The sequence below is a fragment of the Gavia stellata genome, chromosome Z (assembly GCF_030936135.1).
Source record: "Gavia stellata isolate bGavSte3 chromosome Z, bGavSte3.hap2, whole genome shotgun sequence".
Taxonomy (NCBI): domain Eukaryota; kingdom Metazoa; phylum Chordata; class Aves; order Gaviiformes; family Gaviidae; genus Gavia; species Gavia stellata.
The window spans coordinates 26,445,774-26,473,756 of record NC_082637.1 but is presented as its reverse complement, the minus strand read 5'-3'; the positions used below and the strand labels follow the sequence as shown (position 1 = coordinate 26,473,756).

The 27,983-nt window shown below is 39.4% G+C and overlaps 1 protein-coding gene across 1 annotated transcript in view; it reads left to right on the top strand.

Annotated features, from left to right (window-relative positions):
• The first annotated feature begins 1,090 nt into the window (after window positions 1–1,090).
• Window positions 1,091–27,983, top strand: part of JMY (junction mediating and regulatory protein, p53 cofactor) — a 65,863-nt gene continuing 38,970 nt past the window's right edge. Inside the window, exons 1-2 of the mRNA XM_059833946.1 lie at window positions 1,091–2,002; window positions 23,109–23,282. Coding sequence (XP_059689929.1) covers window positions 1,091–2,002; window positions 23,109–23,282 — 1,086 coding nt within the window. The remainder of the gene's footprint in view (window positions 2,003–23,108; window positions 23,283–27,983) is intronic.

Below are 27,983 nucleotides of genomic sequence, written 5' to 3'. Positions count from 1 at the left end.
CAAATCCTCTGCAGGTATCATCTCCCTGTGGGAGGATTTGCTGCCTGGATGGACCTCTGTACTTAAAAACCTTCCGCCAGTTTGGGCCAGAGTCCCTAGAAAGCAGCACTAGCTGCAGCTAGTGGAGCGTGGGCAGGGGAGCTGCAGTGCAGGACCGCTGAGGCCACGGTGCCCCACCGGGCTGACAGGGAGTTGACAGCAAGGCCAGAGCCGCGGCGGGCAAAGCCAGCGCTGCCGCAGAAGCTGCCCGGAGCAGAGGCCGTTGCCCCTCCGGTTGCCCCCGGGAGCCACGGTGCAGGCACGGCAGAGGTGGCAAATTTCACCCTGAACGGCGCGCTTCCCCCGGCCCGGCCCCGGTCCGCTTCCGTCCCGCGCAGCCGCCCGGCCCGGCCCCGGCCCCACCCCCTACCGGCCGCGGCCCGACACGTGCCTTCCCAGCATGCAGCGCGCAGCGCCCGAACAGCCGCGTCGTACGTCCAAGGCAAGGGAAGGGGCGAGGCATCGTCCCCACCCACCTACCACGGCAGCGCGAGGAGGGACGCCGGGAGACCGCGAGCGTGGCCGGCGAAGGGACGGGCGGGCCGCCAGGCTCCGCCCATCTCCCTCCGCCGGGGAAACCAGGGCGACAGCCAATGGGGAAAGCGCCCCGCGGGGCGGGGGGCGGGGCTCCGGGAGAGTTGCCGCAGCGCCACCACGGCTTGTAAACAGATCCTGTCCCACGTGACGCGCGTGAAGTACCTGTGCGGGGGCACCGGGCATTGTCCGCTGCGGCGGCAGGTCGATGACCAGAGGCGGTGCGGGATTCCTCGGCGGCGGCCTCCGAGCGGAGAGGAGGTGATTCCTCTCTGTCCTCCCTCCCCACCCCCCACCTCCCTCGCCGCTCCGGTGGGGGTCCAGCGCATCCTCCCCCCTCAGCGCCTTCCCCGTCCCCCCGCCGCTAAGATGGCTGATGGTGGGCAGTGAGGCGGCGCGCGGGGCTGCGGGGAGCCGTTGCCGGCCGGCGCGCGGCGGGGCAGGCGGGGGCGGCTGACGGGACGGGAGCGGGGAGGGGGGGGGGGGCGTGTGCGTGTGTGGGAAGCCGCGCAGCGCCATGTCCGCCTTCGCCCTGGAGGAAACGCTGGAGGCCGACTGGGTGGCCGTGAGGCCTCACGCCTTCCAGGAGCGGGAGAAGCACAAGTTCGTCTTCATCGTGGCGTGGAACGAGATCGAGGGCAAATTCGCCATCACCTGCCACAACCGCACGGCGCAGCGCCAGCGCAGCGGCTCCCGCGAGCTCCGCCGCGGTGGCCCCGCCGGCCCCGAGGCCAGAGCCGCCCCCAAGGCCGGCAGCCCTACGGTGCGCAGGGGCCCGGCCGGGGGCGCGGACTCCGGCCTGCCGCGGGGCTCCTCGCAACACCGCGGCGAGGCGGGGCTGCGGGGCTCCGAGCGGGGCGCGGCGGCCGAGGCGCTGCCGAAGAGCCCGCTGCGCGCCAAGAGCAGCCCGGCCCGGAGGCCGCAGCGGGGCCCGGAGGCGGCAGGTGCCGCCGAAGAGATAGAAGTGCTGGAGCTGGGGAAGGACGAGGCGGCCGCCGCGCTGTCGCTCTCGCCGTCGCCCTCGCCGCTGCAGGCAGCCGAGCCGGCCGCTCCCGACGCGGAGCCCGCGGGGGAGGAGTGCAGCTGGGCTGGCCTATTCTCCTTCCAAGACTTAAGGGCTGTGCATCAGCAGCTGTGCTCGGTGAACTCGGAGCTGGAGCCTTACCTGCCTGCCTTCCCCGAGGAGCCCTCGGGCATGTGGACGGTGCTGTTCGGAGCCCCGGAGCTATCCGAGCAGGAGATGGACGCTCTCTGTTGTGAACTGCAAGTTTATTTGGTCCACAGCTTGGATACCTGCGGCTGGAAGATCCTTTCGCAGGTACTCTTCACTGAGACTGACGACCCTGAAGAGTATTATGAGAGCCTGAGTGAGCTGCGACAGAAGGGATACGAGGAGGTGCTGCAGCGGGCCCGCAGGCGAATCCAGGAGGTGAGGCTATTGCATGGTCCAGGTACCTCTGCTGTAGTTACCTCTTCCTTACTTACTCAGTGACATCTTCTTTAGTTGTTCCCTCCAGCAGCTCCCGTCTATCTTTGCAGAATTGATCGAACCATGGGACAAAAAAAAGTACAGGAAAACTGTCTAGTGTAAAAAAAAAAAACAAAAACAAAAAAAAACCCCCAAACAAACAACCCCCCAATAAACCCAAAACCAAAACCTTTTAAAATCTAAGTAAGAAAATGAGGCTTAACCTTCCAAGGTCTCTAGGGCCAGTATTCAATAAGGTGCAGATTTCCCTAGTTATTTAAGTATGGCTCAGTACTTTTTTCTGTGTCATCAAACGTAGATGTTTGTGATCAAGGGTCTGATGGATGTGGCAAGGTCTTACTCCCAGATTTTTGTTCTTGCATTACTTTGCACCAGGATGTGTTGGAGGCTGAATTTTTCTGTTTAATGGGAGCAGCAGCATGTGGTGTTTATTTTGACAGTATAATTTAGGCACTTGAGGCCAAAAAATTTTAGGTTCCTACAGGCCCTGGGTGCTGAATCTGGTATTTCAAGTGATATGATGTTTTCCAGTGGAATTGGAGTAACTACAGCTTTTGTACAGCTGCTAAGTTCTTAAGAGTTGGGATTTTAAAAAGCAGGCTGTCAGGTCCTGGCAGGTATTTACTGTGTTGCAGTTGCTAGTGTCTGACAAGACTTGGATGTTTCAGGACACTCCATGTCTCTTTCTCATACCACACTGTTTAGACAAAAATAGTTGAGGTTCTACTAACTTCTAGCATCAGTGTGTGAGAATTTTTTCACATCTTTGTGGACTGAGGTATATGAGGATCCAGATTTTTCCAGTAAAAAAGGAGAATTTTACACTTGTTTTTATGTTTCAGTGGCTTTGATCCAGAAGGTACCAGGATCTGTCTAGGTACGACTATGTGTATGAATCAGGTTGTGGTATTTTTTTTTTTTTTTTTTTGCAAGCACCGTCTGAATTTTATTGTATGGATATAGGTCAAGTTTGGCTGCTTCAGCTGCCGTGTATATTCTGCCAATATTGTGTGTTCAAAAATAAGTGGTGGTGAATGTTTGTTTCTTGATAGAGTATGAGCATATCTGTTTGCTGTCTGTGTTGATGGCATAGTTTTGAGTCTTCGTAGGATTTGGGCTGGGCTTTTCCTTAGTGACTGGAGTTACAGAGTGTGAGAAAATTGTTTTATCAATGATGAAATTACCGAAATTACCATAAGGGCATCCAAGTGTAGCATTGTCAGGTACAAGTTTATTTCCAAACTGTTGTGTTAGGATAGATCATTGTGATTTTTTTTTTTTTTACAGCTATTTAAAGAGCTGAATTCATCCTTCTTAATTTTGGTATACAACTGGTAATTAGTCTTCTGCAGTCGTTTTAGTCCAGAATATTTCAAAACACACCATCTTCTGCTTTTCTCTCCTTGACTGCATGAATGCTTAGAAGCATGTGCATAGATTCACTTAGCCTTCAGCTCAGCAGTTTTTGTAAGGAGCTGAGCGGGACAGGAGAAGATCTTGTTAAAGGTGTGGAGTTTGGGAACTGGATGCCGAACTCAAAAGCGTGCAGTGTTTTTGAGGAAACACTGATTTGAAATTACTATGCAAGAAGTATTTGTTTCTTGGAGAATCTCAACTTCTATTTTGTTAGCAGCAGTACCGTCAGCAAAAAATAAATCAGTTATCAATAGGCAATGCAAACTTTATCCATCAAGATCTCTAACTACAACATCTTACTCTCTGTAATGTTCCGAACTTGGTGCAGACAAAATGACAGAGCCTATTCGTGTATTTGACTACAGTACAACCTTCCTTTCCCATGGTAACCAATCCAGTAGCGTACCTAAAGTCAGTACAGCTTTACTCTTGACACTGTCAGTTGTGTAAATTGATCCTTCTTTAATTAAAGGTAGTTCATGTTTAAGAAAAGAAACCAATAGAATGACCTGCTCTTTCCCTTTTGGCTCTCAGGTTTCTCTTTTCCTTACCTGTTAGTGGTTTACTTGGTCAACAGGAAATGTCTTTCTTTTAAGCAAATACTGGTATTGTTTGTCATTGCAGTTCTAAGCAAATGAAGCAATGGATGATGGGTACTGCTCGGTGTTTCTGAAGTAAAGGTTTTTTGTACTTTCAAGAGAACATACGGAATCAATGTTTCATCTCTCACTTCAATTTACTTTTCCATCTGTGCTTGAAGTCTGCCTGTTAGCTGGTTCTGCCTGTTAGCTGGTTGCAGGACTGTTGGATTCCTGCAATTTTAAATGATTTTACCTTTTACAAGAACTCTTGGGGAAAAGAGGAAGGGATCGAGCAGCACTGGCAACTGAAATAGTATCAAGGAGCATGATGAATGTGGAAGGTCTTCATTAATTGCAAAAAACAAGTTTAGAACTCCAAGACTTTGGCTTAACATTTTAAAATATGCCTCTGTGGTTTAGAATTATTTCATATATCTCTTTTTTTCTGGGACGAATCCTCTGTACAGTTAGATATTACTTGAGAAGTGCTTGCAGTTTGTGTTGATTATATTCTTTGGGGTGGAGAAGTAAAGCAAGCAACAAAACCTCAGTGTTCATTGTTTCAGCATCCCCTACTTGGCTATCTGTTGCTGTCCGTAAGTTACGCACAAGCCAGTTTATTTTCACAGCAGTTAATAATAGTTGCTCTTTGTAATAGGCATTTTTATCTCTGTGTCAATTATAAACCTTTAGTAAGCCAGAAGAATGTTGCAAGTAGAAACAGAACCAAGATGAGGAAGAAAAATAGTTGTAGAGGAACTGTATGACCTGGAATTAATTTCTTCTGCATAATTTGCAGTTTTGAAATAGCACACCTTTTATTTTTTTCAAATAAAACTATTAATTCTGGAATAGCTTAGGAATTTAATTTATGGTAATTTATGTTAAAGTAAAAACTTGTATCTAAAGCAATAAATATTGTTTTACCTCATTTTTGAAAACAAAGAATTGTTTGGAGCCCTTGTTCATTAAGCTTATGCCTGTTTAAAAAATTCCTTGGGTGCTCAGCTAGAGGTCTGAGCTCCCAAATGGAGACATTGTACAGAATCAGTTAATGACCAGATAGAAATATGTTATTATTTCAACAGAGAGAATGACACTGAATCCTAATTTGGGATTCCAGCTTCTCGGCTGATATTTCCAAAATCTTAAGCTTTGCGTCTAGAAGGCAGAAAAAGTTCCTGCCAGTTTCCTGTCTATGTTTTCTCCCCATATAGCATGACAGGAGTTTTTCTAGGCTAAGTGTACATGCTTGTATATTTTTGTGAGTATAGTAATATGGAAGGTGGTGTCATACCTGTTTGTCAGTGCTGGCAGAAGGTTGAACATAGTCACAGTTTTGCTGAATAAAATGTGGTGTTAGTATAAACTATGATTAAAAGGGTTTGGTGGCTTAGTCACACCGACAAACATGTTCCATTGTATGCTTATCCCTTTACTTGCTCTTGCGTAGCAAGTTGTGAGTTGGGGAAGCCTATCTTTACATTACATGCCTACTTCAGCATCTTTGAGTTAATGGTACCTATGAATCTCTCTGTTCCTTATAGCTCTTAGTTGCCATGGCAGTCTGAAATTTGGCATATGATAGCCTATAGGACCTTGCATGCCAGTTATAAAACTAGTCAGAGACCTGCTTTCATTTTGTTATTGCTCTATAAAATCTACAGATTCTAGTATCTGCAGGCAGACTGTTAAAGACCATTTTGCATCTCTGATTTTTGTGTGTTCTTTTGAATTGGTTTAATAGAAAAGTTCAGAAGCACTTTTTAGTGATGATTAAATTCTGAAGAAATTCTGAGAGCATCTTATTTTCAGTGGCTAACCTAAGACTGCATTGGAAGTGAGGACCTACTTATAGTTTTAATCTCGTTCCGCTGTATAGTGGAATATTTTACTAAGCACCAGAATAGGCCTGGGAACTTTCATCTTACATTGGTTGGTTTAATTTTCTTTTGATTCAAGGGGCTAGAAAGGTTAAGAAAAATTAACATAAAAATCTTTTTATCTATTTTGTTACAGTAACAAGTTGTATGAGAAGAAAAGGTATTTTTTTCTGTCATTTTCTTCTCTTCTTAAATCAGTATGTATACAATTTTTTAAAACTACTTGCACAGCTTTAGTAGGGAAGTATTTTTTGTTTTCAATTAATGAAATATGATTGTCAAATCACACAAATTGGTAAGTGATTGATTTGGTTATAAATCATGGAATTTCACATTTGTTGCTTTCCAAGGGTGCTGTCACATATTTCTGTTTACATCGGAAAAGCTAAGTAATATTCAGAGCTTATTCTTTTCTTTTGTTGAACCTGTTCTGATATTTTAGAGAAAACTAATATTCAGGATCGTCTCAGTAACTAGGAGAATTTTATTTCTTTGCTTTTGACTATATGTATTCAGTTCTAAAGTAAATGTGTATATGGTAGGTAGTGGGGCACTGTACCAAAAATGCAAGTTTTCCAGAGGTAAGATGACCTGTTTCTATTCAATGATCTGCTGCTAGGCACAGTGTGATTTAAAGAGCAATTTCAACGTCAAGCTCTTAAATAATGTTAAACACTACAAAAAAGTATTCAGTGTTTCTGTAATACAAAAAATAAATGCTAGCAGTAGTGTTTCCAATGTAATGGAAACATGTCCATGAAATGTCCAATGTCCATGAAAACCAATGTAATATCTTTCTGTGCAAGAAGCAAAAAAACCTGGATCCTGTATGTTAACTGCAATAGCTAGATTTCTCAGGAGAGAATGCTTGTTCAGATTTAACTTTGAGAGCAGAGAGGATTAAAATAAGATATATTGTGGATTTTTGTTTCCTATTGGCATGAATAGAGCAGAGTTAAGACTAATACTGAGCATTCTGGAAATCCAACCTATTTTTGTTTGAAAGCTTCTTTTTACATACTCATTATCTGTAGTGTTAACACTTGTTTCTAGTAAAACTGTTTTGATTCACTTCTAAATACTTTGTGAATAGGCTATTTAAGTACTATATCAGTACTGTGAGTTAGTACTAACGAAAATATAGTATGTCAGCAGGTGTAGGGCATGCTCTGTAGAACAGGGAAGTAGACTCCAAGTTCTTAGGAGATATATGATAATAGTACTCTCGCTAGTACTTGTGTTGCTGTCCAACCAAAGATATTTTCCTCCTTGTCAGCCATCATCTTTCTATTTATCTAATTTGCAGCTGGAGTCATTAGCAGTTAGGACTGGTTGTTACAAACCAGTCCTAAGTTAAGAAATATTTTAAAGGCTTGGCATTTTAGGCATTGGAAGTTCACACCTGACTCATTCTGCAAGCATAAAACCCAATAACAAGGATACTGCAATACATTTTCAGATAAGCAGAATTAAATGTGGAGTGGTTCCCCCCTTCCTCTTTTCTGCAAATAATAAAAATCTAAGTCACATGGATATTTTGGTTTCAGTGAGTTTCTGAAATGTGTTCTGTATATGTAAATCCGCATTATAAGTTAAACACTTGATGATGACAACTGATAGTACTGGAAGATGTTGAAGTAAGGTAGAGAGGGCTATATCACTTGGGATTCTTGGACCCTTATAGTAGCAAGGATAATTAAATACACAACTGCTTAATCATATGGTGGACTCACAGTTGCTGAAAGCCCAAGATGTGATTATATACCATTGCAAAATACATACTTTAAAATGGCTTCTAGGAATCCTGTATTTAAAGGACATTAGACCATATTACCATAGTATTTTCTTCTCTCTTTAGTCTGTGTATTAAAACCTTCTAAGTCCCAAGAAAAATAACAATTTACCTTTTAATTGAAAATCTTATCTTTTATCCTTCTTCCATTTGATATCTTCATAAGTAAATGATTTTTTTTTTCTACTGCCCTTCCCTTTTACTTCTATTTTATAGGTAGCAGCAAATTGTTTCAGAGGTATATAGACTTGTGATCATAGATTAATTAGATTTTTTTTTCAGTTTTGTCAATCTTCTTGTGTTGTCTCTTTTCTAGTCCCAGTAGGATACTTGTTTTGGATTTGAAGTTTAGTTTTTTTTCCTTTTTTCCCCTTTCTACAGTGCACTTATGGCATGTATATGTAGATAGACTTCATGCATTGTTTTATTAACGCCTTGAGAAGAGCTAGCTGAAGATGAATAGTACTGCTATATCTGAAAACAGCAGAATGCTTAAGATAAGGTACATTTCTTCAAAACATGTCCAAATGATAGGTACACAAAGGAAAGGACATCTGCTTGAAATTCTGTCAAGGAAGACCTAATTTTTCAGTCTTAAGTGAAAAGTAAGAGTACATTCTGTAGAATATAGCAATACTGTTCAGTATGACCCTTAGTCAGTAAGCTTAGACTTAATTTTTTGAAACCAAACATAGCAGCTTGTCAGTCTCATAGTTCATTTCCTTACCAAGTACCTGGGAGAAAAAAAGAGGAAATTAAGTTCAATATATCTTCTGTCTCACTGTCTGAACTGGGATTGGGGAACCACTTACGTCTTGTAGTTGGGGGAGTATTCTGATGATGAGATTATTTCATTTTATATTCCCCTTCAAAATTTGAATTGTTTTGTTTCCCTAGATGTAGAGGTAGACTTTCCTCTCTTTTTTTTTTTTAAGTTGTTTTAGTTGATATGCAGTTGCTGCATTTTCAGATGCCAGAATATTTTGAAGAGGTGTGTACCACCTATGTAATAAATACTCTGTAATCCATTATGCTCCTCACTTCATTGGGCTCACTTCATTTCTTAGCTTTTAGAGGTGGTGTCTTTTCTTTGTGTTTACCTTTGTCTTCTTGCATATTTTTTCTCAATTTTTCCAGCATTGTTTTCTTTCTCTGCAATTGAATGTCCTACCTGCAGGTCTATGCCTTTTAAAACCGCTTTTTAAATCCAGTAACTTTTTCCCCCCCTCTTCGTTTCTGACTGAGATCGTATTATACAGGCAGGTTTAGAATTTGGAAGCAGGTTCTTTCTCATAATTTAATCTTTTACATTTCTTGCTATAATATGACAAAACACTGCTTACGGATGATTAGTGAAGTTTATGTTGTTCTTTATATATGTAAATATTGCTACCACAGGTCTGAAGAAGGCACTGAAAAGCAGAGTTTTTCAGAAATGGCTGCATGTACCATTTTTCGTCTTTGGAGAGGTGCTTTTAAGGATCCCTTTTTTGATATTAGTAGAAACATACCATTGCAGTCCACCAGGAAATTGCTCTTATTGGCAAGAACTTCAGTGCAGTACATCTGCAAGACTTTTTTATCTTTTCAGGAGATAAAAACTTAGCCATAAGGAATATGGTAGGGAAGGAAGGAAGATAGGATAGGAGGAGAGGGAAGGAGAGTGATGATACCCTTAAGATACATATTGACTAACTCAGTGATGTTATGTGTATATATATATAAATGAGCTGTTCCTCAGACTGCTATCTGCTGAATAGGGGTTGGTAGTGGAATAAGGTGGGATTGTGGAATGTTCAGCCTGTTGCTTTAGCAGTTGAGACTATCTTTTAAATAGGCGCAATCATCTTCGTCCTTTATTTTCTCCAGAGAAGAATCAACTATTACATTTGGTGATACTATAATTCTACTGTGGGTGAGTCTATAATGCCACAATGTATTCTTTTAGCATACAAAAGCAAGAGAAGCAAATGAACATGAATTGAACTCTATAGAGGAACCTGCACCTAAAACGTATTTTGTGAATTTGGGCAACTGGAGTGCTCAGGAGTTACCAGTAATATAACCCTTACTTCGTTTTGTCTCTCTTTCCCATAAAACAGACAAACAAAAAACCTTAGTTAAAATAAATTAACTTTATTTTTAAAATATGCCGCAAGTTATTGGTCATTTACTATGTAGTAAAAGGCTTGTAAATAAGATATTCTGCTGTTGAAAACATTTTCCTGTGTTAAAAATTGAGTGTCCAGAAGTTTTGTCCTGCCACCGGTATGCAACATGAAGTGCTCTGGGGAAAGGGCCTATGAGGCTAACAGCAACTGTAGGTTTAACCATGTGGTGTATACTGATCTGGATTAAAAGAGTGAGAGTTTTTGAGGAAGGGAGCCAAAGTTAATATACATTGAAATGATTTATTTTAATTACTCGTACATCTTGCATAGTACTAACATCATTGTGACCATTCAGAACAAAGATCTTGGATAGTTCACTGAAAATTCCTGCTTTAAGTGCAGTGCTGTTTAATAGCAAGCATGCAAGAATGTTTTAAGAATGGTGAAAAAATAATTGTTGTGCCCTTACAGCAAGTAATAGTATGATCTCATCAGAAATCTGGTGGTGCTATTTGCTAGAATACAGGTTAGTCTTTAAGAATAGTTGTTGAAGCCCTTGCATAACTTGAAACATGATTATAAAACCTAAAAAAATAGCCCAAATATGTTGGGCAGGAGACTGGATGATCTCATAGTATCTTCCAGTCATAAGCTGTATAAATTAATAAGGGAAATGTGTTTTTGTTTTAATTAGTTTGTTGTTGAAACTTGCCCAGTTTCCATTTTCTGAAGAATTTGGGCCTGAAATATAAACCAAACCGTTACTAGTTTGTCTGAAAACTTCATGAAGAATTTTAACACACATTGGTAGATGTTAACTTGAAACATCTCCACAAATGTCTCCTTGTTTACTAGCTCTTGCTTGTCAACTGTGTCCATTATTATTAGTAACCTTATTAGAGGCTCATTTGAGCAGTTTGGATTTTACTTTTGGATTAAGTCTTCTGGTCATAGGCAGAAAGGTGTTTTGATGTGCAGAGAGCTTCCCTGGCAAGCTAGTTTTTGAAAAGCATCACCTGTAGCTGTTCAGAGTAGATGTAAGTAGAATGCTAGTGGTGTATCTGCATATATAACTGCTCACCAGTTGCAAACATATTGGCAGAGGTTTTCAGTTAAAAACCTTTTACTGGTGAGACCCTATCTCTGGGTTTCCTTTCTATCTATTCTTTTCTGTTTGTGGTATTTATACAGTAAAAGTTATCAAATGTATGGATTTTTTTGTTCGTTTGTTACATATGGGGCAGACAAACATTACCCGTTCAGAAAAATGTGAATGCTTACTGGACTCTTTTTGTCAACAAGTTGCTCTTGGAAAGGTGTTATAATACACTTCCAGTCATTCACCAGCCTTTTTTATTTTTTCTGAAAGTAAATTGAGTACCTCTGCTTTCTTAAATGGTAGTGGAAATTCTTGTTTGTTTTATGCTACTGTTATACTACTTTCCAAAATGCATTTGTAGACAAATGTTACATGGCCTTCTTTTACAGAAAATGCTGTGATACTGGTGTGAGGGAACTGGATGGTTTTTTTCCCTTTGAAAAAATTGTTTAAATAATCAATTAGCATTTGTTTGTGATGACTTGCAGACAATTTATGTGGGTCATCTAAAATTAGTAATAGCACAACTTTTCACATAACAGTATTGCAACATGGCTTGTTTTGAGCTACTTTAGGGAGAGGGTATTATAAAAGATTTTTCAGTAACTTAGAATCATAGGTTATTATGTTAGAAGGAACCTCTCTGGGTTTTCTAGTTGAACCCCACCCTTAAAATAGAACTAATTTTGGTTAGGGCTTTTTCTATTTTAAAAAAAAGGCCACCCTAACTTGAAATTACACTGTGTGCTTTGTATCTGTTTTAAGGAAATTAAAAAAAAGAAAAAGAAACAAATGTATTAATTCAGTTGTGAAACTTTTGAGGGAGAGTATCTGTAGATCAATTTTAGAACTTTCTGAAAGTTTATAATTTTTCTACAAATAGCACTGTGGTTTCAGAGCCCAAAATCTTCAGTCTTCAGTAAAGTGATATTTGTTTATAATCATCAGATGTCAGAATTTTAAATTGTACCATTTTGTCACTTCAGAGTAGTATAATTCAACAAAAAAATCTGTATGTGGGAGGAGTTTAAAAAAATCCCAAACTACTTGCAATATTGGAGCTGTTCTGGAAGAGTTGAATTAATAGGTAAATCGTATGTCTTATTTCAACTGTGCTTTATCATGCATGGATTTTATTTCTCCATAACATTTAAACTGTGTATCCTTCCCCCTCCATTTCTGCATGAGAACAGGAACAAAACCAACCCAAATGGGTAACACCACAGAATAAAAGTCTGTGTTCACCAATACCAATATAAATTGCTTTTGTCTGAAATGTTGTGCTGTTATGAAAGTGATTTAATAGCTTGTTATTTACATGATATTTGCTGTTAGAGTAAGAGGAAAAATAGTGTGCATGATATGGGATTTCAGGAGTTTCCCCGATACCTTATTTAGCCTTTTGTTAGTATTAGTGGACTGTAAATATGTTCCTTCTATTGGGTTTTTTTGGATGTTATATTGAACTTTTAAATAAAAAACCCCATTATTTTAGCTTAGAAACTTTAGAAATTGCATTTAATCTTACGTAATGCTGCTTCCTTCTTAGACCTGCCTTCCCATGATTTCACCATTGTATAAGGCGCTATAAAGGTTGAAACAGTGTTGAAGTATACCAGCCTTGAGAAATCACCCAGAGGGCCATTTGAGTTAACTGTAGCTGTCGTCTAGGGCTTAAAGGTGGTTCATCAGCTGTTCTCTTGAAGGGAGCTGAAGAACTGGATCATCAGCTTGCTAGTGCTGAAAGGGGGGGATCCTATTGCTTTCTATTCTTCCCCCTTCAGCTTTGTTTTCCTTCCTGTTGTGCTTCTCTGTCCTTGCAATGTGCTGATACTACTTGGTAAATTAATCCAAGAGAAACTACAGAAATAATTTTCTGCCAGATGCTCAGTTAGTTTGTTGAAGGGTCTGAGAAACACCAAAGCCAGTGCAGTGGAGGAATAGGGCACCTGAGAGCAGAAGGAACAAGGAACTGGGTGGAACTGGAAGAAGAGAGGGACGAGGGGATGGGAAGTGGGATATCCTTTTGATAGGAGCAAGCCATTAGCTCAGCTCAGCTTTAAAAAGTAAATTCACCTATACCAGCGCTTTGAATCTGGTATTGTCACAATGCTTTACCTGCTTTGACTTAGATTTTTAAAAGTCTAAACATTAGATTTATCAGACATTTGAGAATGTCTGCTACCATGCCAAATGCATTGTAAAACTGGTAAGAGTACCAATTCAGTTCTGCTGATACAATTCCCATGAGCTGACTTCAGAGTGAAATTGATTATACCTCTTGAATTTCTTTTCTTCCCATCAAATTTTCACCTTCGCTTTAATAAAAGAACATTTGTTCTTGAGCAGATTGGGTATTTGGCTAGACCTGTGTCCTGACATTGCAAACCTTACACAAAGAAGGGTTTTAAGAGTAGCATTTTAATACCTGCTAAGTAAATGTATTAATTATAATCAAATATTAGGGTTTTTTAAAGTTGTCAGTTTTGAGGCTCTTGAATATGTTTCCTAACTAATAGCATAGTTCAGAAGCACAGAAGAAGAGGGTCCGTGGACCAAAAGTTAATGTATTTTATGGCACAGCATGAACACTTAAGTAATGTGTGTTCTCAGTCTTTTGGCTTTGAGTTTTCTTTTGATCGGACTCCTGCAGAAAAAAATTACTTAGAACTCATTAGGACATGTAAAATAAGCTCTTTGCCAAGCCTTCAGGGTGAGGTGTTGCCTAGAAGTCTTTTTGTTCAGAGTTACCATGTTCCAACTGATCAGTGATTCATTAGTGACTTTATCTTTTAGTTATTTTGCCCCTTTCCAAAGGGAAGGAGTCCCAGAGTGCCATAACAACTTTGAATATAGTAAACAGATCTATTTTATTAATCAAATTACATGACAATGTAAATACTGATTTCTGTGTTACAGCAGAAAAAAGGCTAGCACTCCTGTACAATGAGCACTCCTATGCAATTAGCCCTTGCTTGCTGTGATTTCTGTAGCTTATCTGTGCCTGTGCTATTCTAAGTAATATTCTCAATTCAAACAAATACCTGTTTTTTATAGGCACTCATTTGGCATGATCGTGTAACTCAGGAGTGGCACAGCCACATCACACAGTAAGGTACGGTGATCAGAGAAGTACCATCTTAAAATAAAAGCAACTTTACCATGGTGTTACACATATGTTCGTCTTGTTTACAAAAAAGGAGATGCATAGTTTTTAATTGTTGACATCTCCCTCTTGAGCTTTCAGAAGAGATCTGGTGTGCCATATATTGTTGTCAGAGTTGGCAGCTTTAAGCCTGAGCCATGTGATATTCCAACATTATATATATACATACAGTTCTGCTGAGATTTCTATTTAGAATTTTGGGTGGGAGCAGAGAAGATGCATTGTTCACTAATGATGCATACATGGAAATAATGTTTTGGCTTACTTGCCTATGTTAAAATACTACTTCAATTTTTCTTACCCAGTTCAGTTCTTTTCGTTTTCTGCAGACTTGTATTACAGGTAGTGTATTGAAATGAGGTGCATTTTGGTAGGCAGTGTAAATGAACTTGACAAAAGTAATTGTTACTGTCCTAGGAGCTGTTAACCTAAGTACAGATGAAGATAACTGATATGAGTGAAAAGAGACCAGGCGATCTGCAGTTTGCTGGTCTTACCCTTCTGGTCTGCTTACTTGTAGTAGGTTGACTTTGGCCACCAGGTACCCATGAAAGCCACTCTGTTACTCCCCCTCCTCAGCTGGACAGGGCGAGCAAATAGAACGGAAGGCTTATGGGTCAAGATAAGGACAGGGAGATCGCTCGGCAATTACTGTCACAGGCAAAACAGAATCAACTTGGGGAAATTAATTTACTATCAATCAAATCAGAGTAGGATAATGAGAAATAAACCTAAATCTTAAAAATACCTACATACACACACACACACCCCTCCCCCCCGCTTTTTCTTCCTATGCTCAAACTCACTTCCACTTTCTCTACCTCCTCCCACCGATCAGCACAGGGGGACGGGGAATGGTGGTTGTGGTCAATCCATCACACCTTGTGTTTGCCGCTCCTTCCTCCTCACGTTCTTCCCCTGCTTCAGCGTGGGGTCCCACCAACAGGAGACAGATCTTCACGAACTTCTGCAATGTAGGCCCTTTCCACAGGGTGCAGTCCTTTGGGAACAGGCTGCTCCAGCATGGGTCCCCCACGGGGTCACAGGTCCTGCCAGCAAACCTACTCCAGCGTGGGCTCCTCTCCACAGGGCCACAGGTCCTGCCAGGAGCCTGCTCCAGCATGGGCTTTCCACAGGGTGACAGCTTCCTTCAGGGCACATCCACCTCCTCTGGCATGGGTTCTTCCATGGGCTGCAGGTGGATATTTGCTCCACCGTGCATTCCATGGACTGCAGGGGGACAGCCTGCCTCACCGTGGTCTTCACCACGGGCTGCAGGGGAATCTCTGTTTCAGCACCTGGAGCACCTTCTCCCCCTCCTTCTTCACTGGCCTTGGTGTCTGCAGAGTTGTTTCTCTCACATATTGTCACTCGACTCTCCCAGCTGCTGTTGTCCAGCAGTTTTTTTCCCCTTCTTAAATACATTATCACAGAGGCACTACCACCATGGCTGGTGGGCTCAGCCTTGGCCATTGGTGGGTCCGTCTTGGAGCCGGCTGGCATTGTTTCTGTCGGACGTGGTAGAAGCTTCTGGTATCTTCTCACAGAAGCCATCCCTGTAGACCCCTGCTACAAAAACCTTGCCACCTACACCCAGTACATCTCTGCACACATGTACTGAGGTACACAGGCTCTCTGCATACAGGTAAAAGACCTTTGAACAGGGTTTAAAGAGGAGTGATGTGACTTACTTGATGAGCTGCTCTTCAGAGGCCTAGAAGACACATTTTATGGAAGTGTTCCTTTTTATTTTTTGTGTTTTAAACACCCTGTGTTTTACTTCCAATATCTTTTTTTTGGGTTTTGTTTTGTATGCATGTGAGTTTGCTGTTTGTTTCTTAGAATAACTGCAAACTTTGAACTTTTTTGTTATGGGTGTTTTATGTGTGTTTGGTTTGATTATTTTAATTACTCTGTAGTTAATTAAATTAATAATCTGTAAAGAGCCCTTCAGAAAATCCCCACAAAATCCAGGCAGTAAAGTTTGCGATGCATCGGCATACACTTCCAATTCCGTATCTTCAGAAGCCTGGTTGAAAGAATTGGACTTTTTTGTCCACTCAGTAGATGGATGGTTGCTTTATGTACCAATTATAAACTCTGTGTTTTCCAAATAGTTTTAATATGGAATTCACTTGTATCTTCTTTTAATCTCAAGAGTTTAGACAGATGTAGTGCTGGTTCCAGCACTTCTCAGTGCTGGGCAGTATTACCTTATTTGTTTATGCTATCCCAACTTTGCATCTGTCTTTTGTATTATCTTAGATGTTTTCTGCTACAACAGTAAACTATGCCTTAGATCTGCATTGGAGAGTTGGGCTTTGGTCCATTACTGGGGCATTCACCTGCTACAATAATGCACATAGTCTTTTTATACTACAAAGGTGAGGATTGTTGATGGAATTGCAGTCATGCAAACAGAAAAGCTAAATGTCCTGGCAAGGACATTGATCATTTAACCACAACAGCTGACATTTAAATATAGGACCGTGCACGTAAGAGAGAGAAAAGCAGTATGCTTATAGTACAGATTTCTTGCAGTTGAGACTCCTGCTCATTACCAGGACATGTGGGAGTGTATTTGCTTTTAACAAGATTTTTTTTTCTTTGTTTAAAGATAGCTTAAAAAGAGAGAGAATAGAAACAATTTTAAGCATGTTCTGATATGAGAAATTGCAGTCTAAGTTCACTTACTAAAATTTTGCATCCAAATTTTATGTACTCTGGACCTTTACTACTTTGGAACTTCTTGTCTGGAGCTCATTGCAGACTATTGCAAGTGTATCAGCAGGACGATTTGGTATTTTATGCTTATGACTCCTGTTCAGTGGAAAGGACGGAGTATCTAAAAACTACTCTATCTGCAATACTGTCCTTTTTTCTGAAAACAGCAGACCTTAGTTTTACCTGTGATCTTAAATATGCTGCTTCAATTAAAAATCTTTAGAATTCGTCCTAGAAATGGCAAGTAATACTATCAGGCTTCCGAGAATCTAAATTCATAGGAAAGTAGGGTATTCTGTAATTACTATTATTCAAAAAATATGAAGACGCTTAGGAAGAGACCGAAAAATATCTTTATGGCCTGTTTACCTAAAAATGGGTATGTGTCATTTGCATATTTTATAAAAACATTGCAATATCAAATAGAAATAACAGGGGAAGCTTTAGGAATAATAACAAAGGAAATGTAAGACTCAACTCTTCACTGATTAAATCAAGCTTTGGATTCCGCTCCCAGCTGAGGTCAACCTGCACATAATTGCACTGTCTGCTGTAATACTTTTAAAGCTTTATGGACAAAATAATTTTTTTAAAAATACTGAAGACAAAAACAATCTTTGTTATATAGTTCAAATATATGTGCTGTTAAATTGAAAAAAATTTATTTCCTCCGGGTTAGAATCTATCTGCATATAGTTGCCTAAAATACATGGATTCATTTAGTTGTGAACAATGTAACATCTGTGAAACATGATTCTTAAAATAAATGCAGTATTCAATGGGTATAACACTAGTCAGGCGTGTACAGGATATTACTCTACCTCCTCCACCCACTTCTTTAATATAATTAAAAAATTGTGAAAGTAAAAAATTCATACCGAGACTGTTGAAGTAAATGGACCATAACACTGAATGTCTGTGCTGAGAATTAATCATGAGTGGGGCATAAAACAAGCCACAAAAATTGTTCATGTATTTTATGCTAACACCTTGAAAACTGCATGGTTTTAAGGTACCAGGTTGATTTAGGCATTCGGCCAGCTTAACCAATGTCTCCATCTTACTAAAAATTATTAGCTGAATTTTCATGTTTCTGGTGTAGTGTATCGTCTAGGAAGTGCCTTGTGTGAAAATTGGAACATACGCAGTTAAACTACCTGTGAGTCCATGGAGGGCTTGGTTTGCCTTATGACATTATTAATTCAGTGGATTCTGTGCTAGACTCAGCATTATTGTTATCCGATAGTCTGAATACTGTCTGGATGGCAGCCAGCTAAAAAAAATGCTTCACCTGCCTTTGATCCAGAACAGGAGAGCTTCCATCAGATTGCTTTGTAGAGCAAAGTGGAGAGGTCCTCTACGCAGCCGGCTTAGCATCATCTGTCTCCTATGTCAGTGCCCCTTTAGGACTTGTGGCAATAAAGCAGCATGGACTCTTCATCAGGCTTACAAGGCTCTGTGTAGAAGCAGAATCAAAGCTGTCAGTCTTCTGTTCATACCACATCATATTGGAGAAGGCTTAGTGATTGGTAATCACATCAGTTCCAAAAACAGTCTGACGCTTCTGTATTCCTTTAGGCCGTATATATAGAATCATTTAGGTTGCAAAAGACCCTTAAGATCATCAAGTCCAACCGCAAACCCAACGCTGCCAAGTCCACCACAAAACCCTGTCCCTAAGTGGCACGTCTAAATGTCTTTTAAATATCTCCAGTAAGGTGACTCAGCCACTTCCCTGGGCAGCCTTTGGCAATGCTTGACACCCTGTGGTTGAAAAAATTTTTCCTAATACCCAATCTAAACCCCCAGTGGTGCAACTTGAAGCCATTTTTTCTTGGCCTATCGCTTGATACCTGGGAGAAGAGACCTACACCCGCCTCGCTACAACCTCCTTTCAGGTAGTTGTAGAGAGCGATAAGGTCTCCCCTCAGCCTCCTTTTTTCCAGAGTAAACAACCCCAGTTCACTCAGCAGCTCCTCATAAGACTTACTCTGTAGATCTTCGCCAGCTTCGTTGCTCTTCTTTGGATGTGCTCCAGCACCTCAATGTCTTTGTTGTAGTGGCGGGGCCCAAAACTGAACACAGTATTTGAGGTGCGGCCTCACCAGTGCCGAGTACAAAGGGACGATCACTTCCCTAGTCCTGGCCACACTATTTCCGATACAGGCCAGGATGCTATTAGCCTTCTTGGCCATCTGGGCACATCTCGTAACTATAATTTCAAATGCATGTCATAATTTCTCTGTGTTGTTTTTCTTTTTTAAAACTGAATTTTTTCACACTTCTTCCGTTTCTTCTTTCTCTCATGTAACTTTTAACTCAAGTGAAATTTGAGGCAACAATTTTATGGTGTTGATCTGACAGGACAAAATAGTTTCAGTGTGCTTTTGAGCTGGTTTACAGGCTTTGTAGAAAAGGTTAATGTTCGGATGTTTTTCCCCAAAACGCTGTCTGAATGAACCTGTGGAAGAACATGTTAATAGATGGATGGGTGTAATGAGGCTATATGTAACCAGTGCTTGCAGTTTGGTAACCTTCCTGTCTGTTTTGAAGAATACCCCTATTCAATAGCTCTTTGGTCTTTGCTTCAAACCAAATAAGGTGATACTCTTTTGTTTAAAAATCAGTGTTCATGTTTTGTTATGTCTTTTCTGGCAACTGTAGTTTCTGAATGAAAATGGTGATGAAATTTCATTTAAAGGTCTTCATTAGACACAGGAAACGGACTCTCTGCATCGTTGCCTTAGGAAGGAAGAATGGTTGCTTACCTTGTGTTAATAACTGAAGAATATGTATATTCTGTATGAATAACCTGCCCTCACTTGTATTTTTTTACTGGGGGGTTGGTATTTCTGAAAGAGTTGAGGATTAGGTTTAGGATTGGGGTAACTCCAGCAGCGGACCGAACAGAACTGCATATGGACAAGACCTTGAAACGATGGCTGTTTACTTATCTTCTGTATGTGCACGAATGTAATCATAATTCATTATCTTATCCATACCATTTCCAGTGATTTTCACTGAACAACCAACTAAATTATAAGTATATCCTTGCTTTTAGTGTCCTTAAGATGTCTTTGTACTATACTGGTGGTCACAAAATTGAAATGGTCCTTTACTTCCTGGCACTTCCACTCCAAAATCTGCAAATTTGTGATTGTCTTCCAGAATATCAGAACTATTAAATAGGCCTTAAGAATGGTCTGTAAAGGAAAAAAAAAAGCCCTATGTTGTATTGTTCTGTTCCTCGAATGAGATTACTTAAGATTCTCCTTTAAATGGTGATAAGTTTTCTGTAATTTTTGTCATTTTTTGTGGCCCTCTAGGATTTGTATCCTAGTAGAATAAATAGTAGGGCTTCACAATGAAACAAATGTATAAATTTATTTAATAAGGAGATGCTAATAGCCTAAGCAACTAAAAGGAAATTAACGTTACAGTGTGCTGTAGAGCTGCTGCTAATAATAGAGACCCTTCTTCCAATGGGTGTCTTGAGAAGAAAGGTTTGTTTTTTCAGTACCTTGACAGAGGGATAATTACAGCTTTGGGACTGCAAGAGAGTTTTCTGATAGTGCCAGGGGGAAGTAGGAGAAGGCTTGAGTATGGCAACTCTGCTTTTAGGCACTAGCAACAAGCAAGAGGAGCTTTACAGAACGTGGCTTTATAGACTAGATGGTTAAAACAGCTAGTGGTCTGCAATAATGCATGAAATCCAAAGGGATTTAGGACTCAAACCCAAGAGCATCTTGGGATGACTTCTGTCCCTGTAGTTGCAGGGTAGATTATGTGTGTTTAACCCTCAAAGTTCATAAAATGTCAATTTTACAGACTGCAAGCCACAAACCACTACCCAGTACTCTCAGTGAGAACTCAAATGCCACAAAATATTATGTGCTGCTGGAAGAGGGCAGAAGGGCATAGCAAAAAACACATTATGAGCCGGCAGTGTGCCCAGGTGGCCAAGAAGGCCAGCAGCATCCTGGCCTGTATCAGAAATAGTGTGGCCATCAGGAGTAGGGAGGTGATCGTGCCCCTGTACTCGGCACTGGTGAGGCCGCACCTCGAATACTGTGTTCAGTTTTGGGCCCCTCACTACAAGAAGGACACTGAGGTGCTGGAGCGTGTCCAGAGAAGGGCGACAAAGCTGGTGAGGGGTCTGGAACACAAGTCTTATGAGGAGCGGCTGAGGAAACTGGGGTTGTTCAGTCTGGAGAAGAGGAGGCTGAGGGGAGACCTCATCGCTCTCTACAACTACCTGAAAGGAGGTTGCAGAGAGGTGGGTGTTGGTCTCTTCTCCCAAGTGACAAGTGATAGGACAAGAGGAAATGGCCTCAAGTGGCGGCAGGGGAGGCTTAGACTGGGTATTAGAAAAAATTTTTTTACTGAGAGAGTGGTGAGACACTGGAATAGACTGCCCAGGGAGGTGGTGGAGTCACCCTCACTGGAGGTGTTCAAGGAACGTGTGGATGAGGCATTGTGGGACATAGTTGAATGGGCATGGTGGTGTTAGTTGATGGTTGGACTTGATGATCTTACAGGTCTTTTCCAACCGTTGTGATTCTGTGAAATAGGAACAATTTCCTAGGTGAAGTTGTTTAGGTAATAAAACAAATTCCCTCATGCTGCTGGGAATATCACATCTGTTCTGCACCATCTCTCCCATACCTTTCATCTCTGCTAAGCCTTGGTGAAGGAAAGATCTTGCTGGCTTGTCGTCTGACCATCATTTTAATGCTGAACATGTAAATAAAGCTACTGTGAGCCTCTCTGAATTCTGCTCTGCATCCTCTGTCTAATCTTGGCCAATCTTTAGAGTTACGAAGGAAGCCCAGATGGGGTTAGGGGGATCTTCAGAAGCAAACTGCACATTATGAAGAAAGAGAAAATTTTTCTTATCCGGTCAGGTAACTGAAATACAGCACAGTAATATAAATGTGATGGAGCAAGCTGAGTAGACAGTATGGTAGTCACGACTCATCTTGACTGTCTTGGGATATAAATGAACCAGACACCAAAGGACTGTTGACCAGAGCTTCATTTTCTAATCTGCATTTCCCTCAATTTTGTCTTCCAGTTATAACACTTGATGCAGCTGAGTATACTGAGAATAGTTAATGTAGGCTTGGCATCTAACTTGAATGAAGAGACAGAAGATATGATGTGCATATTCCATAGTGTTCCTAATCTATGCTAAGTTCAAATAAACTTGGACTGTGAATGTATGCTTTTGAGATGGTAATATAAAGGATAAGAGACTTTGACTTTGAAAATTACATAAGAGGGGAATTAATTTCAGATAATCTTGTCTTTGTAAATACATCAAGTACTCCACATGTCTGTATGAGATTAGTTTTTGTTAAACAGTTCAATATTTTTTTAGAAACAGTAAAAGATTTCCAGCAGCATGTGAGGTCTGCTCAGGCAAATGCCCAAAATAGATGCAAAACAAGCATATAAATTAAAAACATATATTGTGGCAAATTTGTGCCAACAGATGGATTTTCAACTTCATAAGAACTAGAGGAAGGAATGGATGGGCTTTGATGTTGTATTTTCTTATATGAATTAAAACATAAATTATTTTAAGTATTTTTTTTATAAGCTTGTAATACTTAGATAATATCCTTTTAAAAAAAAAAAAACCTAATGGAAACTTTGTGCATTTGAAATTTCATGCCTAAACTCTCTAGGCTAAAATCATAAACTGGAAGGCAAACTTACCAGAAATGCAGATCACTGTTTTGTTTCATACAGATTCTTGTCTTGTGTCTAGAGCTGCACTGATGTAAAGGGCCTGTGTGGGTCCAAAGTACAGACAGGCAAAAAAACCCCCCAAGAACCAAAAAACCTAGAAGGATCAAAATGTGACTTCTCTTTTGTCTCCTTCCCTATCACTCCTGCGCCCTCCCAACACCTGAAAGTGAGCAATGTGTGAAGTAGCATGTCCAATTACTATGTTATAGATTCTTGTACTAAGTTGCTTTTTGTGCTGTCTTTGTGCTAATATTCATTACCTTCCAGAAATTCCTGGAAAGAAAAAATCAATACGAGTGCTGCACATTTTGAGTTAAGGTTATCAGAGATGTGCTCATACTTGACTGACTAAATTCAAGATGTGGGTGGGGATTAAGATTTTTTGTTTGTTTGTCTGAGTGATGATTTTGTGGGAGAGGGAAGATAATAGAAGAGGATAGGTTAAAAAGCTTTTTAAATGACTGTCACTTTTCGTAGGAGTGTTTGAGCATGTTGACTATAATTGGCACTTTTTCTACAGCTTCTGGAAAAACATAAGAACACGGAAAGCATGGTAGAGCTGCTTGAACTGTATCAAATGGAAGATGAAGCCTACAGTAGTCTTGCAGAAGCTACCACAGAGCTCTACCAGTACTTACTACAGCCATTCCGAGATATGAGGGAACTTGCAATGCTTAGAAGACAGCAGATAAAGGTATGGTAAAGGAAACTGAACTTCTTGTTAATGGGGAAATCATGCTTTTTAGTTACTATTTGTTACTTTTATTATGCAGTATATGCAGTGATGGTTTCTCTGCTAGAGGTTGACCCTATTTTTCTGGTTCCTCTGCTCAGAGGAGTGCTTTTGAAGAGTGATAACATCTCTGACATATGTAGCTAACCATGACCTGTTTAACTTACTGTGTTTGACTATTCAAATTCATTGCTGAATTTAATCGGTGAAACTTACAATTTTGTGATTACTGGGAATACTGACTAATATATAAAACAGACATATGTACAGCATTTATGCTATTGTTAATTCTTTTAAAAGATTATACAGGGAGTTACTTTCCATTTTAGTTTTCTGAGATAATCTGATAAACCATGAGAAGTCAGTAGCTTCTCACCTCATGTTGTGAAACGCTTCAACATGGAAGCTTATTAGAACTACATAATTTGTTGTAACACTTTAACAGTATGTTTTCCTAAGAGCTAAAAAAGTATAGCCAGCTGAAGAATAAATACTACATTTTAGTAAAACTGGTTTATAATGCATATGTTGGTTTTATTTAAAAATAATTCTAATTGTAAATATTTAAACAAAAATAACAAATGTCATCTTTATTGCATCTCAGAAGTACTTTTGATAAAATCACTAGTTCCTATGCAAATTATTAATACTAGCCTTCTGATTCTTCTAACATATCTGTTGTAACATAGATGCTAAAATGAGTTTGTTTCATTTAATCTGTATTGCTAATGTCAGTTTATCTCAGCTTGGCACCTTGTTTACTTAGCCAACATTGTTTTTACTGGTTTCAATTTAAAAATACAGTGTTTTTTCTCTGGGTTTGAGTATAGAATGAGGGAGGCAAGCAAGAGGATTTATGATTTCGAAACTAGTTTTATTTTGAGCTGTTGCTGTGTCCATAAAGTAGTTTTTCCAGAAAGTTCAGCAATCTGAAACTAACTCAGATAATGTGATGATATTTGAACTAAAAGTGCTTTTTTTTTCTCTGAATGATAAATGTTGCTGCATAGGGAATTGGGATGAATATTTTTTCAGATGTATTACACAGTTGAAGATTATGAACACTACATTTAATAAAAAGCCTTCTTCAAAGCATGATGAAATAGTTCCCATTTTATTTGAATTTGTAGCAGAGGAAAACTTTTTTTTGTTCTATTGTCAAACAAGAAAAGGTAAATATATTGAGTAGGGAATATGAATTGAGAGTTGTGTTTTGGGTTTTTTTCTGTTGTGGTTTTTTTTTTTTTTTAACCTCAAGGATCTCTTGAATTCCAGTTTTAAAATCCTCATTTTCTATTTTTCCTGAAAGAATAACCTTGATAAACTTCAGAGGCATGTTCTGTGGTTGATTATTTTAGTCATACATAGTTGCATCTAATGTACATTAAGTTCTCTTCCTAACTTGGCAATTTTTGAGCTATAAAAATTGGTCATATGCATTATGTGGTAGAGAAAGATGCCATCTCTTGTTTTTCATTTCATTGTTTGAGAGAAAGCAGTACTTGTATCTATGATGACAAAATATATATTACGCTGGGTAGCTAGGGTAGAAGAATTGCTTTATAAATAGAACTTGTGCATGAAATGGTTTGTGTTAACTTGCTGCGTATGTTTTTCTGGCAGGCTTAGTAATGGAACAAAGATCCTTACGTTTCTATAAGCCCTTATGGCTGGGGTTAGCTCCATTTTCGTGCATAAGAGAAGTATTTCTGATGCTTACTACCTCAGTGAAATGGGAGCTGTGAGCATATAATACTGTTTACATATAAAGAGTGACAAGAAAGATAAAATTTGGATGTAGGGCAGTGTAGGGAAGGAATAACCTGCAGAACATGTTACTAAAGTGAAAAAGTAAGTTACACAGATGCTTAAGCTTGAATACAAATATCAGTATTTAGTCAAGATTGTATATGCCTTCTGTAATTACTTTATTTAACCTTTTTAGACCTTTTCTCCATTAGGTATCTGTTTTTGATTTGTGAGGGGATTGTTTTAATTTGTTTTTTATGAATTTGGGGTTCTTAATATTTTAATCAGTTTAATTTTGTCAGTTTTCAGAATTAGTTTAGGAGGAAATTAATTGCTTTGTGTATAATCTTTGGAGCAAGACATAAAAATTGGAAGATATATCATGGGCATTAAATTTCTGCTGTTGCTGTGAAACTTTTAGCAAGAGATGAGCCTATAGGAGGGAAGGGAGAAACAAACATGAAATTCTGTCCGCTCAGTGGAGGCCTGTTAGGGTAGGACAGCTGTATTCTCTGCAGATTCCTTTTTTGGGAAAAACAAAACAAAACCGAAATAACCCAGAACAAAAGTTTATAACAAAGTTAAAACATTTAGAAGCTTGAAAATGCAGATTAGCGTTGTCTATGATAGACATAAGTCTTTTTTTAAAATTTCTTTCTTGTTTTTGTATTTTAACTTGATTGTGTGCTAGTTTTTCAGGTGTATTTTGCCTCATTTAGTGTGAAGAATGGATCATTTAGTATGGGTGAGGAATCAAAGCAGTATTGTGAGGCACTTAAATATTGCTGAATTTGGAAAACATAATGAAAAAGGTAGAAGATTATGGAAGGAGAAAAGGATGGCTTATTATGAAATGAAATGCCACTCTGAAAAACTGACTTCTGACAAAATTTCTATTTAATTACAGACTAGTCATCTGACCCTAGAACAGTGCGTTCAGTAGTGATATGTTTCTCATTTTTTGGGCTCCCAGCTTCAGAAACATAGTTTTGTTCATAGAAATGCTTAATATTTGTAAGTGCTGCCCAAATCCATGGGGACCTCTGTCTAAGCATGGCAAAATGCTTACCAGATATGCACGTGTTCTTGAAAAAATTGCACACTGCAAGCACAGCAGCGTTTGGGACTTACATTTTGTAATATATATGATACGGGAACAATCCTGCATGCCCCAAGGCCTTTATGTGGGACACAAAAGTAAAAGCCAATTCATAATGAATTCTGTTATCAAATTGAGAAATGCTCACCGAAGAAGCAAGTCTGCTCATTTCAAGATTAAAATGTTAGATATGCTTACTAGATGTATTCTGTGTGTCTAGTATGACCATATTTTGTAAGCTAAGTGTGAAAAGTTGTATTGATAAGCCAGCCAAACAGTCAGAACTGTAATTATGTTCACTGAATGCTGGAGGAGGTATAATAAAGGAATTGAATACAGTATTATAATTTATATACACATAAAAGCCGTGCTGAATTTGTATAGGCATTTTTAAATTTCATTATTTTTGGACTGTTGCTGGTTTAGATGTAATAATATGTAAAGACATTCAACCAGTGAGTTTTAGCATGTTAATTTCACGCTTTGGGTTACTGGTCCATTTCATCTGATTTCAGACTCTCAGATGTAACATAGGCATCAGGCAAGTGAAGCTTCATATTCAAATGCTGTATTATATGTTTTAGGCTATCTGTATATTTTTCCAAAAATCTGGAAGACAAGTATGAACTTAAAGCCACAGGACAAACAATTTATAGATTATGTTATCTAGCATTAATTTTGAATTCTAAATGGATTCAAAGATGCTCTTTTTGCTGGAATTCAGACCTCTAAAGAAGTAAAAAAAGTTTTAATTTTTCTGATCCTAAAATTGTTTTACATTTATACCCACAGATTTCTCATTTATCAAAATGGATGATTTCCCTGTGAAAATTGAGCAAATTTTTTGTACGTTAAGAATACACATTGCCATAGCAGAAAAGTAGGAAGCAGTAGGCATCAGTGGCTGGAAAATCTGAAGGTGAAACACTTCTCCTGAAATTTGGAAGAAGCAGAGTAGATACCTGTGCTCTAGTGCCTTTGATTTCAGATAGTTAAATCTTAATTTTGTCAGATAGTCCATGCATAGTGTTGTCGTCTTCTGAAACTATGGAGGGGAGTGACCACTTAGTGGTTCATATTTGGCTATAGAACTTACTGACAGGTTAGTATGATCAAGCTTTAAGCCCTTTAAGATATAAAATGTTTTTTGATACAGGATACCAAATCTGGTTATTTAAAAAAAAAAAAATCTTTCAAAAGAATAACTTTATGGGTAAAACCTTTTACGTATGTTCACCAGCCTCCATAGAGAGAAAAAAACCTACCTTGCTACTTTGAATTTTTATGGTCTTGTACCTGTGGACGGTACTTCACAGTGATGTTGAGTAGGCACCGTGTTTGATCAAACTTCAGGTGAAATCAGTGGGAGGCTTTCTTTTTTCATGCTTTTTTTCCTTTTTTTTCTTACCATGCTTGTTGTTAGTCTAAAGATAAAATGTAACATAAATTGTTTCATAACCTACATGTAGATGCCAGCAAAACTTTGACACAAGCATTCCTGAAGGTCAGAGTTGGACTGGATTTGCTTAACTGGGAACTGAGAGTATCTTAATACAGGTGAGAGCCTACAGTCATCATTACCTCTCAGTTCATCTCCAGGAAACGAGAACATTAAAATGTAATTATGTATTAAATATATTTAAAAGCACTCTTAGTTTCATTGCATACATATTCATTATTTTCACTGACTTGAATGTGTGGGGTTTTTAAGGACTTCAAATACACTAATGTTGAGGTCGAGCACTGGAAATAAGAGATTAGAGGAGCATATAGTTTGATAATTCATCAAATTCAGGGTTTTTTAAATTGTAGAA